Genomic DNA, 13,363 nt, shown 5'->3' on the forward strand with positions numbered 1-13,363 from the left:
ACTGAAACGTCAAACCCAGATGCAGTGTCAAAACATTCACTTTTCTTTTGTTTTGATTAGATTTGTTGGTCAATGTTATTTTTTCTAGTTTCTTTTTTTCTGAATAAAATTGAAATTTGTATTGAAATTTGAAATTTTTATTGTTTTCTAAATAAAATGACCGAATTTCTTGCTGAGGATAATGTTTGTGGACAAAATTTATTACAAATTGTTGCGGTCGGAAATGCAATCATTGCCGAGATTCTGCGGGTCAAAGATTACATTCCAGAGCTATATCGGTTTGTGTTTCTCGTTTTAAAACTTGTTGATGAAAACTAATTTCTATCGAATTTGATGTCATTGTAAACAGGCTCGAAAAGAAACAAGATCAAGTAAAATATGCGGAAATCATATTGGATTTTAGCTATTTCAAAATATCCGAAGCGCAGGAGAAGAAAATCGAAGAGAATTCGGTGAGTTTAATTTTCAATTGAAAATATTGACTTTCACGAGATTTTGCGCGTCAAAAGTGGATGAAATTCAGGTGATATCTCAGTCGGCATTGCACACGAATGAAATCCATTTTTGACGATATGAATATGGCTCGATTTGAATTAACAATTTTCTCTTGACTGTATTGATCTTTATTCATAGTTAGCTTTTTTTCTTTTCTTCTTTTGTCCACTTCCAATGTGACGTCGACGAATGACGGCGTTATTTTCGACTGTAAACATGTGGATGTTAACGGGATTTATTTGCGTTAACAATCATTTATTGAGTAGGAATTGCAAGACCTTGATGAAGAAGTTCGCGAAAACTATTTGGAAATATTAACCCGATGCTATTTAGCGTTCGAAAGTGTTCATCAATATGTTAGCGATTTGAAATTCTTTTTACATGAAGTCAATGAGGGTATGTACATTCAACAGACTGTGGAATCGATACTGCAAGATGACGAAGGAAAACAATTGCTGGTATAGTTGTCAATTAATTACCTATATTTTAGGTTAGCATATAATCGGTAGGTGTTCATTTTCAGACGGAATCTCTATATCTGTACGGTGCCATGTTGTTGATTCTTGACATGCATATTCCTGGCATCGTACGTGAACGAATTCTGGTATCCTATCACCGTTACGGCACCGGCAAAATCAACAGTGACAGTAATATCGAGGATATTTGTATGTTGTTACGTTCAACTGGATTCAATAATGCATCGGATGTAAAACGGGTAACAAACTATCCCGAAGAATATTTCAGGTAACACAATGAATGTCCATTCTACAAAACAATGAATTTTAACAAATTAAGAATCTGTTTTTTTTTCGAATCATTTGTAGACGTGTTGATTTGGATGAAACATTTGTTGAAATGATAATCGGTCGTCTTCGTTCCGATGATATTTACAATCAAATTTCAGTTTATCCATTGCCAGAGCATCGTTCAATCGCATTGGCTAATCAAGCGGCAATGCTGTATGTGTGTTTGTATTTTTCGCCGCGCACACTTCACCATCAACAGTCCCAAATGCGTGAAATTGTCGACAAATTCTTCTCCGACAATTGGATCGTATCAATTTATATGGGCATGACGGTAAATTTGATTGATGCATGGGAACCATACAAGGCGGCCAAAAATGCGTTGACCAATGTGATTGATGGAAGAAATATCAAAGAAATTGCCATCAAACATTCAACACAGATGAAAAAATTAATTCAAAGAACACGAACATTGCTCAAAGACGGAATTGTTACACAGCAAATGCTCGTGAAAAACATCATAAAAATTGTGAATTTAATTCGGGAATGTAATGTAACATTAAGATGGATGATGTTGCATACGAGTAAATCAACGTACGATTGTAGCCAAAATAAGAAGTGCAAACAATTTGAAAATCAAGTGATCAACGATTCGGCTTATAAATCCGTTGAATTGTTCGAATTGCTGTTGAATGTAAGCCAATTGGAGTTTAAGGTACGCGAAATAATCAAAGAAGTCTTAGTCGAAAAAGAATCACAATGGGATGCATGTCGAAAAGAGGCGCACGAACGTTTGGCCGAATTAAGCCAAGTGTTTACCGCATCAAATTCACTGATGAAAATCAAGAAAAATGACGATTTAAAAAAATGGTTTGCCGATATTGCAAAAGATGTGAACGAATTATCGCATGAACATGCAAATGTATCGGGCCGAAAAATAATACAATTGATTCAGGCACTGGAACGTGTTCAAGAATATCATAATCTCAATTCAAATATGCAAGTGAAACAGCATTTGATTGAAACCGATCAATATTTACATCAAATGATTCAAACAATAAATATTAAAGAAGATAATTTGATCAATTTACAAATTATCGGCGATTTAAGCTATGCATGGATCACAATCGATAATTATACCATCATCATGCAGGAGAGCGTTAAAAAGCAACCAAGTCTGGTGATCAAATTACGTGCAACATTTTTGAAATTGGCGAGTGCATTGGAAATCCCATTGTTGCGCATTAATCAAGCGCATAGCGATGATTTGGAATCAGTATCACAGTATTACAGCAATGAACTGGTCAATTATGTGCGCAAAGTTATTCAAATCATTCCAAAAACAATGTTTGAAATACTCGAGCGAATCATTAAAATACAAACGGAGACAATGAAAGAGGTGCCAACCCGTCTTGATAAGGATAAGGTTCGCGAATATGCACAATTGGATGAACGATATGCGGTTGCCAAAAATACGTATCAAATATCCGTTTTCACCGAAGGCATTTTACAAATGAAAAAAACACTCGTCGGTGTCATTGAATTGGATCCGAAACAATTGCTGGAAGATGGCATACGCAAAGAATTGGTAAAACATCTCGCTGAATCTCTTCACAATGGATTAACATTTAGCACAAAATCAAAAACACCCGAAAACTTAGTTGATAAACTGACCAATTTATCGAAAATAATTGATGGATACAAGCGATCTTTTGAATATGTTCAAGATTATTTAAACATTTATGGATTCAAAATTTGGCAAGAAGAGGTTTGATTCATTTTAAGCTGTCATTTACAAAGAAAAGCCTCCAAATTAAAGTTGCTTTTGTTTTGTTGCGTTTTCAGATGTTTCGCATTATAAACTACAATGTGGAAAAAGAGTGCAACACATTTTTGAGGAAGAAAGTTCAAGATTGGCAATCGGAATATCAAAGCACAAACATTCCAATACCAGTATTTCCGCCAACTGACACCGTTTCCGTTACTTTTATCGGACGATTGGCAACTGAAATTTTACGACACACAGACCCAAGGTCACAAAATCATTTTTCATTTGGATCCAATTTTTGTTTTTCAAAACAGTTTTTCTTTTATAAACAGAACGGCCGTTTATATCGATGGTATGTCATCGTGGTATGATTTTAAATCGCACAAGAAACTCTTGCACATGAATGTGATGTCAAAAATAATCGAAAGCATCGAACCGGCCGGCTTAGTTGGTTTAGATAAACTCTATTCGCACATGATAAAATCCGATCTGGAATCATTGGTCAATTCATTGCAACACAGTATTTTGAATGACAAGACAATGGCCGATATTGTAAATTCAATAAATAATGAAGCATCGACATCAACCGCAACTGTGTCGCAACCATTGAAATTTTACAATAATCACATATCAAAGTTTATAAAAGCGACACCGAAAATTCTCGATCTTGTTTTGGCCATTGGTCAAAAGCAAATCATACGCAAGTATATCGCTTTTGAACTGAACTCCAGTTGTAAATTCAATTCAAAAAATTTGGAATCCACATTACGAACTATGAACGAGTGAGTGTAAATTTTTATCATTTGAGTAAACAGAGTCCTAACAATCCAATTCTTCACAGCTCCCTATTGCTTGAATTAAGATCGCATGAATTGGATCCGGAAAAACCGTGTCCAAGTGTTGAACTTTTGTGGAAAGTTAATAAATATCTTGAGTGGGCCGGTCTTTATAATCCATATGAAAAGGTGTATATCGATACAAAACACTTTCGAAATATGGCCACTGCAATGCTGCTATTAACCATATCACAGGTGCCAAAATTAACGTACACAAAAAATCTATCGACTTTGATTGGAAAAAAATTGGCCGAACACATCGACGGAATATCGTTTGTTGTTGGTGTAATGACGGTGTTGAAACAATATCATATCGAAATTATGGACATTTTCATTGATGAAATGGCTCAATATGTTATTTCAATGGCTGACTATAGTTTTCCGTACGTTTTGATAACAGTCATTGCAGCATTTTAGATTTATTTATTTTCATTTCTTGCTTTTTATTTCATTTCAGACTGAAGAAAGAAATCGGAGCTGAAGCCTACATTGCTCTACATTTTCTATTTAAATTTATTGAATGTGCCAAAATCAACCGAGAAGTACTCGAAAAATATATCCCAGAAATGCTGCTTAACGAATTGGAAAGTCTAGCGAATAAAATATAATGCAATATAAAATAGACACAAACACACACATAATAAAGCAACATTTATTTTTTTTATTTGTTGAAGTAAATTGTCTCTGATTTTATTTTTCTTTTGAAAATTAGTCGGCTCGAATAATGGAGCCGATGATGAATGTATCAACATTATTGATAACAAAAATAGTATATTTTACTGTCTAAAAATGTGAGAAAAATATCTATATGTTATATGCGTATATTATTCAATTCAAAGAAGAAAAAAATGATAATTTGGAAATTAGAAATTTGTACGATTTTGAAAATCATTGATCTTGCACTTGAAATCAATTTTTTAAAATTATTTTTGATTTAACTTAATTCTTTCCCATTTCCGAATTTATTCGAAATATTTTTATAATATGTTTAATTTTAATCGTTTTTAATTTTGTTTTGATAAACTTTTGTGATCCCTGATTTCAAGCGTTCATAATATTACCGAAATGAAATTCAAAAAAGTCGATCTAGCTAGTTGCACGCAATGTAAATTAACAATTTACGGACTTATTTATGGAAGAATTGTTCATTTCATTGAACAAATATTTCGAGCTTCGAATTAAAACGTGACATAAATCAATTAGGTCATACAAAAAAAAATTATTCTTCCGTTGAGAATTTTCTTCGTTTCGATATTTTTCGGTCGCGTTTAGAACTAAATAAACTTAAGGCCACTTCACCTATATTCGTAATATTTCAACTAAAATAAATGTGTCTCTCTGTAGTATTCAAAAAAAAAAAAATATATGTAAAAACTTTGTATCTACTTCATAGATACTCTTTCCTTAATTAAAAAAAAAGAAGAAATCAATAAGCTCAATTTTAAATGAATGATAAAGAATCATGTTCAAAAAGATGGAAATTAAATTTTTCTAAATTAAGAATGCATTGTGTTTATGATGAAATATCGGTGATTTTGTAATGACATAGCGACTGTGTAATTTCGTATATCATTTTACCAAATTATAGTTGTGATTTGATTTTATCCACAAAATCCGATTTACTCCAGTGTTGCAACAATTGCTTTTGCTCGATTTTCAGTGCATCTTTTAACTTTGGAAGCACAGTTTGTTGCTGGATCAGTCTAAAGGTTTCCATTACCTATGCAAAATAGGACGATTGAATATTGAGTTTTTTTATTCTTTTTCAAAGATCTGTTGAATCTTGATGGTAAAACTCACCAAAGACGATTTTGTGGCCAATTTATTACATTCAATTAAAATGCGTTGGTCAGTTGTTCCTTCTTTAAGTACCTGGGTTACCATATTGCAATCTTTGGCCTCTTCTACGCCCATCACCTCATTTAAAAATAACAGCTTGGCTTTCTATCCGAAAAAAAAATGCGAAAATTTAATTTTGACTTAATCATCTTTGAAATATAATATAGTAAGGAATGGTCTACTAACGGCATTATAGTCAATTTTATCGGTTGCGGACAGCAAAGCGGTTCCCTCGATTATCTCGCCGTAGTCTTGACTGTTTGCACTAAAGGAAGCACCACTTTTAGCCCAAACGACATCGAACAACGGCAGCATTCTTACGCCGAGACCACTTATTAAACCTTTCACATAAACGACCAATGGTTTCTTGAATGCTGCCAATACTTGAACAAAATTGCTGCACAAATTGAAATAAATAAATAATTTGAATTAATTTTTAATCATTCCTTTGATACCATCGTGGCAGAAAAGAAATCGGAAAAAAAATCTTACTGCAACTTCTTTGTCAATTCAAGTGCGGAAATGCGTCGCTTTTCACCCGTTGTTGATTGCACTAAAGATGAATAATCAACACCGCCACAGAAATTTTCAGCAGACGATGTTAACAAAACCAATTTTGTCGTTTTATCGTTTTCCAGAGAATGTAAGGCTGTTTCGATTTCCTTCAACATCTAAAATGAACAAAACAAAAATTGTGATTTTTTTCTTTCATCTGATTCAACAATTAATATATTTTTACAAACCGGCACAGTGAGTAATGATTTTGAGTCAGTATCATCTGGCTGAAGTGTGATTTGTGAAAAGTGTTCGAAACGACACACCGAAATTTCTGTGAATGTTGAGTCTTTGTCATTGCCATTTTCCAACTTGATGGGCAATGCGTTGATATCGAATTCATCCAATTTGGTATGATTGTTGATTGTTTTATGGTTGGTAAAAATGCTATTACCATCGACACCGGAATTTTTGGCTTCATCAAAGCTACTTTGATATTTTGTGTCGTTGTCCGACTTACCATTTTTCTTAGCTCTTGGCTTTACAAATTCAAAGTTCTTGTCTTTGTTGGTGCGTTGACGTTTGCTAGTTTGTGTTTCGAATTCGTGTTCATTGTCACCGCCATCAAAATCACCAACAAACGGTGCATTTGGCAAATCAATACTTGTACGATTCAGGCTTGCTGTACTGGAATATGAACTGTTTGAACGTCGTCGAATGATCATACAATCATCGGGTCTTGTATTATAAATGTAATCCCATGATTCAGAAGTTTTTGGGCCACGTTTTTTGCCAGCACCAACACTTTTCGGTGTTGTATTCTTCTTGTTTGGATTTGGCGATTGCTTTTGTGGACTTGGCTCTTTGACCTCTTTTGATTTTGTCGATTTTGCTTTAGTCGCCGATAACGGCGTTGAATTTTGAACATTGCACGGTTCAACTTTGATTGCTTTAGCTCGTGAAATTTTACCTGGGCTTGTGCCATCGATTTTATTGTTATTGTTATTTCCCTGATGTAATGAATTCAGCATGTTGGCTGCACCTTCATCACCCAGCAATTTATCAATTTCCGATGTTTTCTTTTTTTTCGGTGGCGGTGCCAATGGTAATGTAACTTCAGCCACAACTGAACTATCTTCAATTGTTTCAGATTGTTCTGGTTCGGTATCATCGATTTCACGCTTTTTTCGTTGTTTCTTCACCGGACCAGCACCGGATGTATGCGCCAAACTTGCATAATTAATTGCCGTTTCTGGCGCATCCGGATCCCAAATGATTTTCTTTTTTATGATACGTGAACGTCGGAATGTCGGTTGAAGTGGTTCAACAATTGCCTGTTTTTTTTGTGGTCGAATTTCAACAACGATTTCCGTTTCGGTGGAATCGTCGTGTTTTGCTTCATTTTCATCCCATTCGGATACCAATGAATTGATCAATGCACTTTTTGTTTTTTTACCAGATTTCGTTTCACGTGCCGCCTTCACCGCTGGACTTAGCTTCGGTCGTCCCTTTTTCTTTTTCGGCAAGCTCATAATTTGCTCCATTGCTATTTCACGTTCTTCTTCAGCTGTTAATCCTAATTTTTGTTCACCGTTTGTATTTCCACTTGTTAATGACAATTCGTAATGTTCGACAGATGTATTTAGTGAACCGTTTTCATCACCGTCGCCCTCTAAAATAGCAATCAAATCATTGCTGTTAGCTGATGGATTTTTTATATGATTTATAATAACCGGAGAAATAACGCTGACATCAGATGTAATTAATTCTCTTGGAATTTCAATGGTACCTGTAGATGGTGTCGGAATCGGTTTGTTTGGCGTAACAATCGAATCGTTATTTGTTGACAATGGTTTACTGTTATTCGTTTTTGGTGTTTGTTGATTCTTTGAACGACCATCATTTGACAATGTTGCAATATCCATTTTGCGATACGTTACGGTTTTTGTTGCTATTTCGGACGTTTCACATTCTTTATTTTCTTCATCTTCGTTAACCACTTCGAGTAAGATCGGTTCTTCTTCGTATTCATCGTCTTCCGTTTCGATTGGGCAAATTTCAATTTCTTCCGAATCGTTTGGTTGTAATGGTTTTTTTACAGTTTCCAATGTAGTCAACACTTTCGGAGCATCGTCATCGTTAAATGAATGATTTTCGTTTATTTCCCGTTTGATAGCTTTAGCCGATGGTGCCGGTGCACCGTGTTCGTCTAATTCATGTGAAATTTCATCCGTAATTCTATCAGTAATACCCAAATCAGTTTCGCTCAAACCACTGTATTCCAATTTGGAAATGTCACCATTTGTCCCATTTTCGTCGCTTTCTTGTGGTGTTTTGACCGTCTCTCCTACTTCTGTTGTCGCCATTTCTGTAATGGCATTCAATTCTAGACATTCGAAAAACGCACACAACAAAAAAAAAAAAAAAGAAAATCAAATTAATAAACAAGACATTTTTGCAAATGTCAGCAAACTACAATTAAAAATCAATTAACTATTTGTTATTAGTATCGTCTGAATTTCTGTCATACACAAAAAAATTATGCTGATTTTTAAAAAAATGTATACTCTTCAAAACATAAATTAATCTAAAACTGCATCGACATGACAATCATACACACTAACACCAATGGAGGAGGGAGCACGTATGAAAACAACAATTCATCGATGCACGAGACGGCCTATTCAGCACCCGAAAAAAAAACACAACAAATAAATGTGATGGTGCGTTTGTGTCGCAAAAGACCAAAAGCGATAAAGAAAGAAGAAAAAAACGATGAACACACTGGATGATTGAAAAAGAGAAAGAATAAAACCAACTAAATAATAAATAAAATTGTAATTCGTGTGGCAGAGAATTAAAATCAACCGATTTATATGGCTAATCATAACTAAAGAAACATACGCAGTCGCACTAACTCGAATCCAAATAGGCTAGCCATTAAACACACACACACATACAGAGACAGATAAAAACATACAGCGATTACGCACACATTCAGACACATATACCATTGCATTCGATTTGGTCGGACGCATTCTTATCGCTGTTCACAGCCTCGTAGTCAGTCTGAGTTTGTGTACATTTCACCAAAACCATACGTACATCATAACGGGACCAATTTATACATTTGTGCATTTACCGACGACACATGAATGTCGGCAGCCAACCAGCAAAACTGATTATTAACCATTCTTGATGAAAATGGTACCATCAAACTATTGCAACACATATTCATTCAAAAATTAATATTTTTTTTATTCTTCAATAATTTCAATCGCTGATTGTCATTTACCTTATTACGTTGTGCGTATGTGTGTATGTGTATTTTTTCAGCTTGATAATTTAATTTAGACACTTCGAAATTGACTTGTACTCAAAAAAGGGAAAAAAAAATTTTATATATTGAAATGAATGTATGTATGTGAAAATTAACCGAACACAAATTGATATGTCGACGGCTTCAGACTCACTAAATCAACTATCGGTATTTTTTCTAGTGCATACACATGCACAAATAAACGGAATAGAACGCATTCATACGCAACCGATGTGAGTAACTTGAAGTTGGCGTTTATTTTCATCACATCATATGTCAATATCAGATGTCGAGCTGATTTGTGTATTTAACAAACTTTTTCGGTCACTTTGAATGGTTTAGCAGTTGATGGGTTTTAAAGCTTATTTTTACACAATTTTTTTAAATGGAGTGCAATTGACATGTTTTTTTTTATTTACATTATGACCCAAAACCATTCGATCAAAAACTCAATTTCACTTATTTTAATCACGAACATGAAAAATGTCACCATTTTTTTTTTGTGACTTAATTTCGTCATTAAAATTCAACAGTTATGTAACCATATTTTCACATGAAATCTAAAGTGTTTTCAAGCGATATGGTAGAATGATTGGCATTTTAAATATTCCATATTTTCAATATTTAAAGTGTCCTTGAACATTTTTTCTTTTTAGTATCAAACAATACAGTTTTTCAAAAATTATTTTGAAAAGTTCTGACAAATTTATAAATTTAGTATAGGTTTTTTTTTTGTTTCAATGGATTTAATTTTAAAGACATGACATTTTTGGTAAAAATTTATAATTTAAAATTGCATATAATTCAAAATGATCGGGGACAAACAAACTTCAAACGAAAATTCGAAGAATGCCAAGTGTTTACATCAACATTGCAATAATGTCATGAATCGATAAGAATATAGGTGGAATTGCGCAACTCAATTAATTTGCATAAAATACGCCATAATAAATTAACAACGATATGTGACCACCCAAGAATAAAAAAAGAGAGACCTAGACCGCGACTATCGCTTCTGTATTTTGAAATGAAGTGCATTCATTTGAATAAGATCAATTAAACCCACTCAAAACCATACATTTTTAACATTGTCCATGCAAATCGACCACATTTAAAAAAAAAATGAACAACACACATAGAGAGAGGGGAGAAGAGATAAAAGTAAAAATCGCGCTCTTAAAACCGTTATAAAAGCGGCAATAGGCAATGAGAATTAAGGTACAAATTTTAATACGATCCATAAGTTAGTCAGAACTTTGATGTCAAATTAAATGTGGCGCATATTAGGATGCATTAAGTTCAGCACGCGGTAAGTAATTGCAAGCTAACCGGCGATAAGATAAGAGCACGCTTTCTGATGAACGAAAAAAAAGAGACGTATGCGTACGTATTGTATATAAATAACACTTAACTTAAGCAAAATGAATTAAAATTCTTGCCGTCTGGAACTGGGCCGTTAAATGGTCGAATGAGAGAGACAGAGAGAAAATGCAACTTTAAACGAAAGAATGGGGCAGAGCAAATGAATTGGTAGCGAAAGATAAACGGTGAACAGTAACAGATTGACGTTTTTGGTTGACGTTTTTGGTTGACGTTTTCGCATTGAATGCCACATTCTTTGACTATTCATTTGAGTTCGGTATCATTTTCGATGACATTTTAATTGGTATTTACGTTAAATATGCTTTTGGCGGCGTGTTTCTTTCTCTCTCTCTCTATCTCTATCTCTCCCACTTTTTCTGTCGTTCTCTTTCTATCATTCTTTTAATTCAAATAGCACATCAACTGGTTTAAAAAAAATAAATATGACAAGCCATTGCACTAACAATTTTTTTTATATATGTCGATTAATGCGAATCGTGGTAAACATAAACATTTAAATGTTTACACTCTGCTTTTGAATAGACAATTTTATGAATCGTGAAAATTAATTCTGAAGACAGTCATAAAATAATTTGGTCATAATTTACAATTTAATGATCTTAATGTTAATGATGAGCATTGAAAATAGTTGAATTGCTGGTCACAACAATGTATTCATTGTGTAATCATTCAAATGGGCTTGCGCACACGCACACTGAAATAGAAAATCCGTTGAAGTTGCATTATTTGTGGTGCACAATCATCGCTCACAGCTGTGAGGTGTGTACGAGCGTGATTCGCTTATGCAAAACTCATCTTGTGCGCTGAAAATGGTTTGGGCCATAAACGAAATAGCCACTTTGATATGAACAAGTATGGTTTTGCACGTTTGCTTAGAGTGACCAACAATAAAGTATGTTTTAATTTTAATCTTTGATTTACTCATTAACATTTTAAAAAGATGTGTGTGCTTATCTTAAAAGCTTTTAGAATATTATTGCTTATGTTAAAACATTTATATTATTCATTCATTTTCGTTGGGCTGCATATATGCGGTGTCTCGTTCACGCTTCGTTCTGATATATGTGTATGTGCTTCTATATGACTGAGGCGACGAATGAAGGCACTGTTTCTTTTTATGTCGACGTTATCGGTCTATTTGGTTTCTCGCAAATTAATAAAATGTTCCGTTCGGTCATCGTCTGTGTTGTTGTTGGTTTTCCATTTCTTTTTCGTTCATTTGAATTCCATTTTGGACACGTATGGTGGACATTACCATTTGGTCGAAAAGTGTTCTGGAATGATAGTGAACAAAAAAAAAAGAACGTTGTGACTCATTTTCAATGTGACACACACAATGAACATATGTTTAAAATGGGTCTGCATGAAATTCTGACACTCATTTGACAGTTTTAAAAGTTTACTCTAGTTTTGACTTAGCACATTGTGTGCAATTTGCCAAAGAGATATTAAATACTTGCTTTTTTTGTTGTTTTACTTCGATTTTTTTTCTTTTTGGCAACAATTCAAATTATACCTTTTAAACCACAATAATTAATCTGAATACCAAAACATAAAAATGAATGCGATATTTATGTTTACTCGAAAACGTGATTTTTTACTTTTAAATAAATGTTTTTTTTTTTGCTAAGGACTGAAAGTCACTGCGATCAGAAAAATGACGAGCACATTAAGTTCATTTTGGTGTGAACAGAAATTGTCGCAATATTATTGCTCTTTACCAATAAAGAAAAAAAAATGTTGAGCAGATTATAGCAGACATTTAAGTGCAATTTAATTAGTCAATATATTTTAAATATATTTTGAACTGATTAAAAAAAAAGCAACAACAGAACGCATTTTGCCAAACAGTAATATAAATAAAAACAAAGGCGGCAAACCGGCCACAATTTATACTAAATAAAAAGAGCTTATAGGGATTATATTGGTATTGAATGCACCAACAAATAAAAACAATCGAGAAAAAAACCATTCGTGAAAAGTCAAAATAAAGGCGAATAAAACGATTTCACTAAAAAGAAATGGCATAATACTGATTTAAAATGCATCACAAACAATCGCGCTGCCGATAAATACGGTCACAAAATTGTTGCCTTTTAATATTTGGAGTTTTGATAGCTTTTTTTGGTTTATGTATGCATTGACAAGATTTAAAGGCAGAGAGAAAGATAGAGAGAGACAGCAATACAAATTAATAATAAAATAAAGAATAAATTGTTTATTTATTAAATGCTATTTAGTGCAAATGGCATTTTCAACGAAACTGATATTAAGACGCAAAATGATAGCATAACTCTGACACATTCAAAAAAGAGACGCGAGGTGCAGAGAAAAACAAACAAATGGCATTTTTTTTTTTTGGCAAAAACACATTTAGGTATTAATTTTTATTCATTCTTTCGACCGATTATTTAAAATGTGGGAATAATTCAATCATCCAGAAATGCTCAAAAAACGCAATTTATTTCTGATTGGTTCAAACTCC

At 33.5% G+C, this 13,363-nt stretch overlaps 2 protein-coding genes across 6 annotated transcripts; one reads left to right on the forward strand and one right to left on the reverse strand.

Annotated features, from left to right (window-relative positions):
* The first annotated feature begins 66 nt into the window (after positions 1 to 66).
* Positions 67 to 4,515, forward strand: LOC116337405 (WASH complex subunit 5). Its single transcript, XM_031761941.1, has 9 exons — positions 67 to 278; positions 350 to 452; positions 762 to 953; positions 1,019 to 1,239; positions 1,320 to 3,006; positions 3,084 to 3,271; positions 3,339 to 3,788; positions 3,848 to 4,225; positions 4,300 to 4,515. The coding sequence occupies exons 1-9, from the start codon at positions 157 to 159 to the stop codon at positions 4,448 to 4,450; spliced, it is 3,492 nt and encodes a 1,163-aa protein (XP_031617801.1). The 5' UTR covers positions 67 to 156; the 3' UTR covers positions 4,451 to 4,515.
* LOC116337406 (uncharacterized protein DDB_G0286299) lies at positions 4,481 to 9,642 on the reverse strand. Of its 5 annotated transcripts, XM_031761947.1 has the most exons (7): positions 9,472 to 9,642; positions 7,966 to 8,562; positions 6,425 to 7,848; positions 6,174 to 6,352; positions 5,868 to 6,078; positions 5,643 to 5,786; positions 4,481 to 5,562 (listed from the first exon to the last, which is right to left on the reverse strand). In XM_031761947.1, the coding sequence occupies exons 2-7, from the start codon at positions 8,540 to 8,542 to the stop codon at positions 5,425 to 5,427; spliced, it is 2,673 nt and encodes an 890-aa protein (XP_031617807.1). In that variant the 5' UTR covers positions 8,543 to 8,562; positions 9,472 to 9,642; the 3' UTR covers positions 4,481 to 5,424. The 5 variants fall into 5 exon arrangements, with proteins under 5 accessions (XP_031617807.1, XP_031617802.1, XP_031617804.1 ...); XM_031761942.1 differs by having other exon boundaries at positions 6,425 to 8,562; XM_031761944.1 differs by lacking the exon at positions 9,472 to 9,642 and adding an exon at positions 8,801 to 8,979 and having other exon boundaries at positions 6,425 to 8,562.
* Positions 9,643 to 13,363: the final 3,721 nt, after the last annotated feature.

This window comes from Contarinia nasturtii, unplaced genomic scaffold (genome assembly GCF_009176525.2).
Source record: "Contarinia nasturtii isolate CC-2019 unplaced genomic scaffold, AAFC_CNas_1.1 Cnas_scaffold_285, whole genome shotgun sequence".
NCBI lineage: Eukaryota > Metazoa > Arthropoda > Insecta > Diptera > Cecidomyiidae > Contarinia > Contarinia nasturtii.

Excerpts from the sequence above, each read along its gene's own strand:
- LOC116337405 (XM_031761941.1), top strand. The coding sequence starts at position 157 with ATGACCGAATTTCTTGCTGAGGATAATGTTTGTGGACAAAATTTATTA. Across the intron at positions 453-761 it reads AGAAAATCGAAGAGAATTCG|GAATTGCAAGACCTTGATGA; the intron begins GTGAGTTTAATT and ends TTTATTGAGTAG. Across the intron at positions 1,240-1,319 it reads TATCCCGAAGAATATTTCAG|ACGTGTTGATTTGGATGAAA; the intron begins GTAACACAATGA and ends AATCATTTGTAG.
- LOC116337406 (XM_031761942.1), bottom strand. The coding sequence starts at position 8,542 with ATGGCGACAACAGAAGTAGGAGAGACGGTCAAAACACCACAAGAAAGC. Across the intron at positions 6,353-6,424 it reads AATCATTACTCACTGTGCCG|ATGTTGAAGGAAATCGAAAC; the intron begins GTTTGTAAAAAT and ends TGTTCATTTTAG. Across the intron at positions 5,563-5,642 it reads TGGCCACAAAATCGTCTTTG|GTAATGGAAACCTTTAGACT; the intron begins GTGAGTTTTACC and ends TATTTTGCATAG.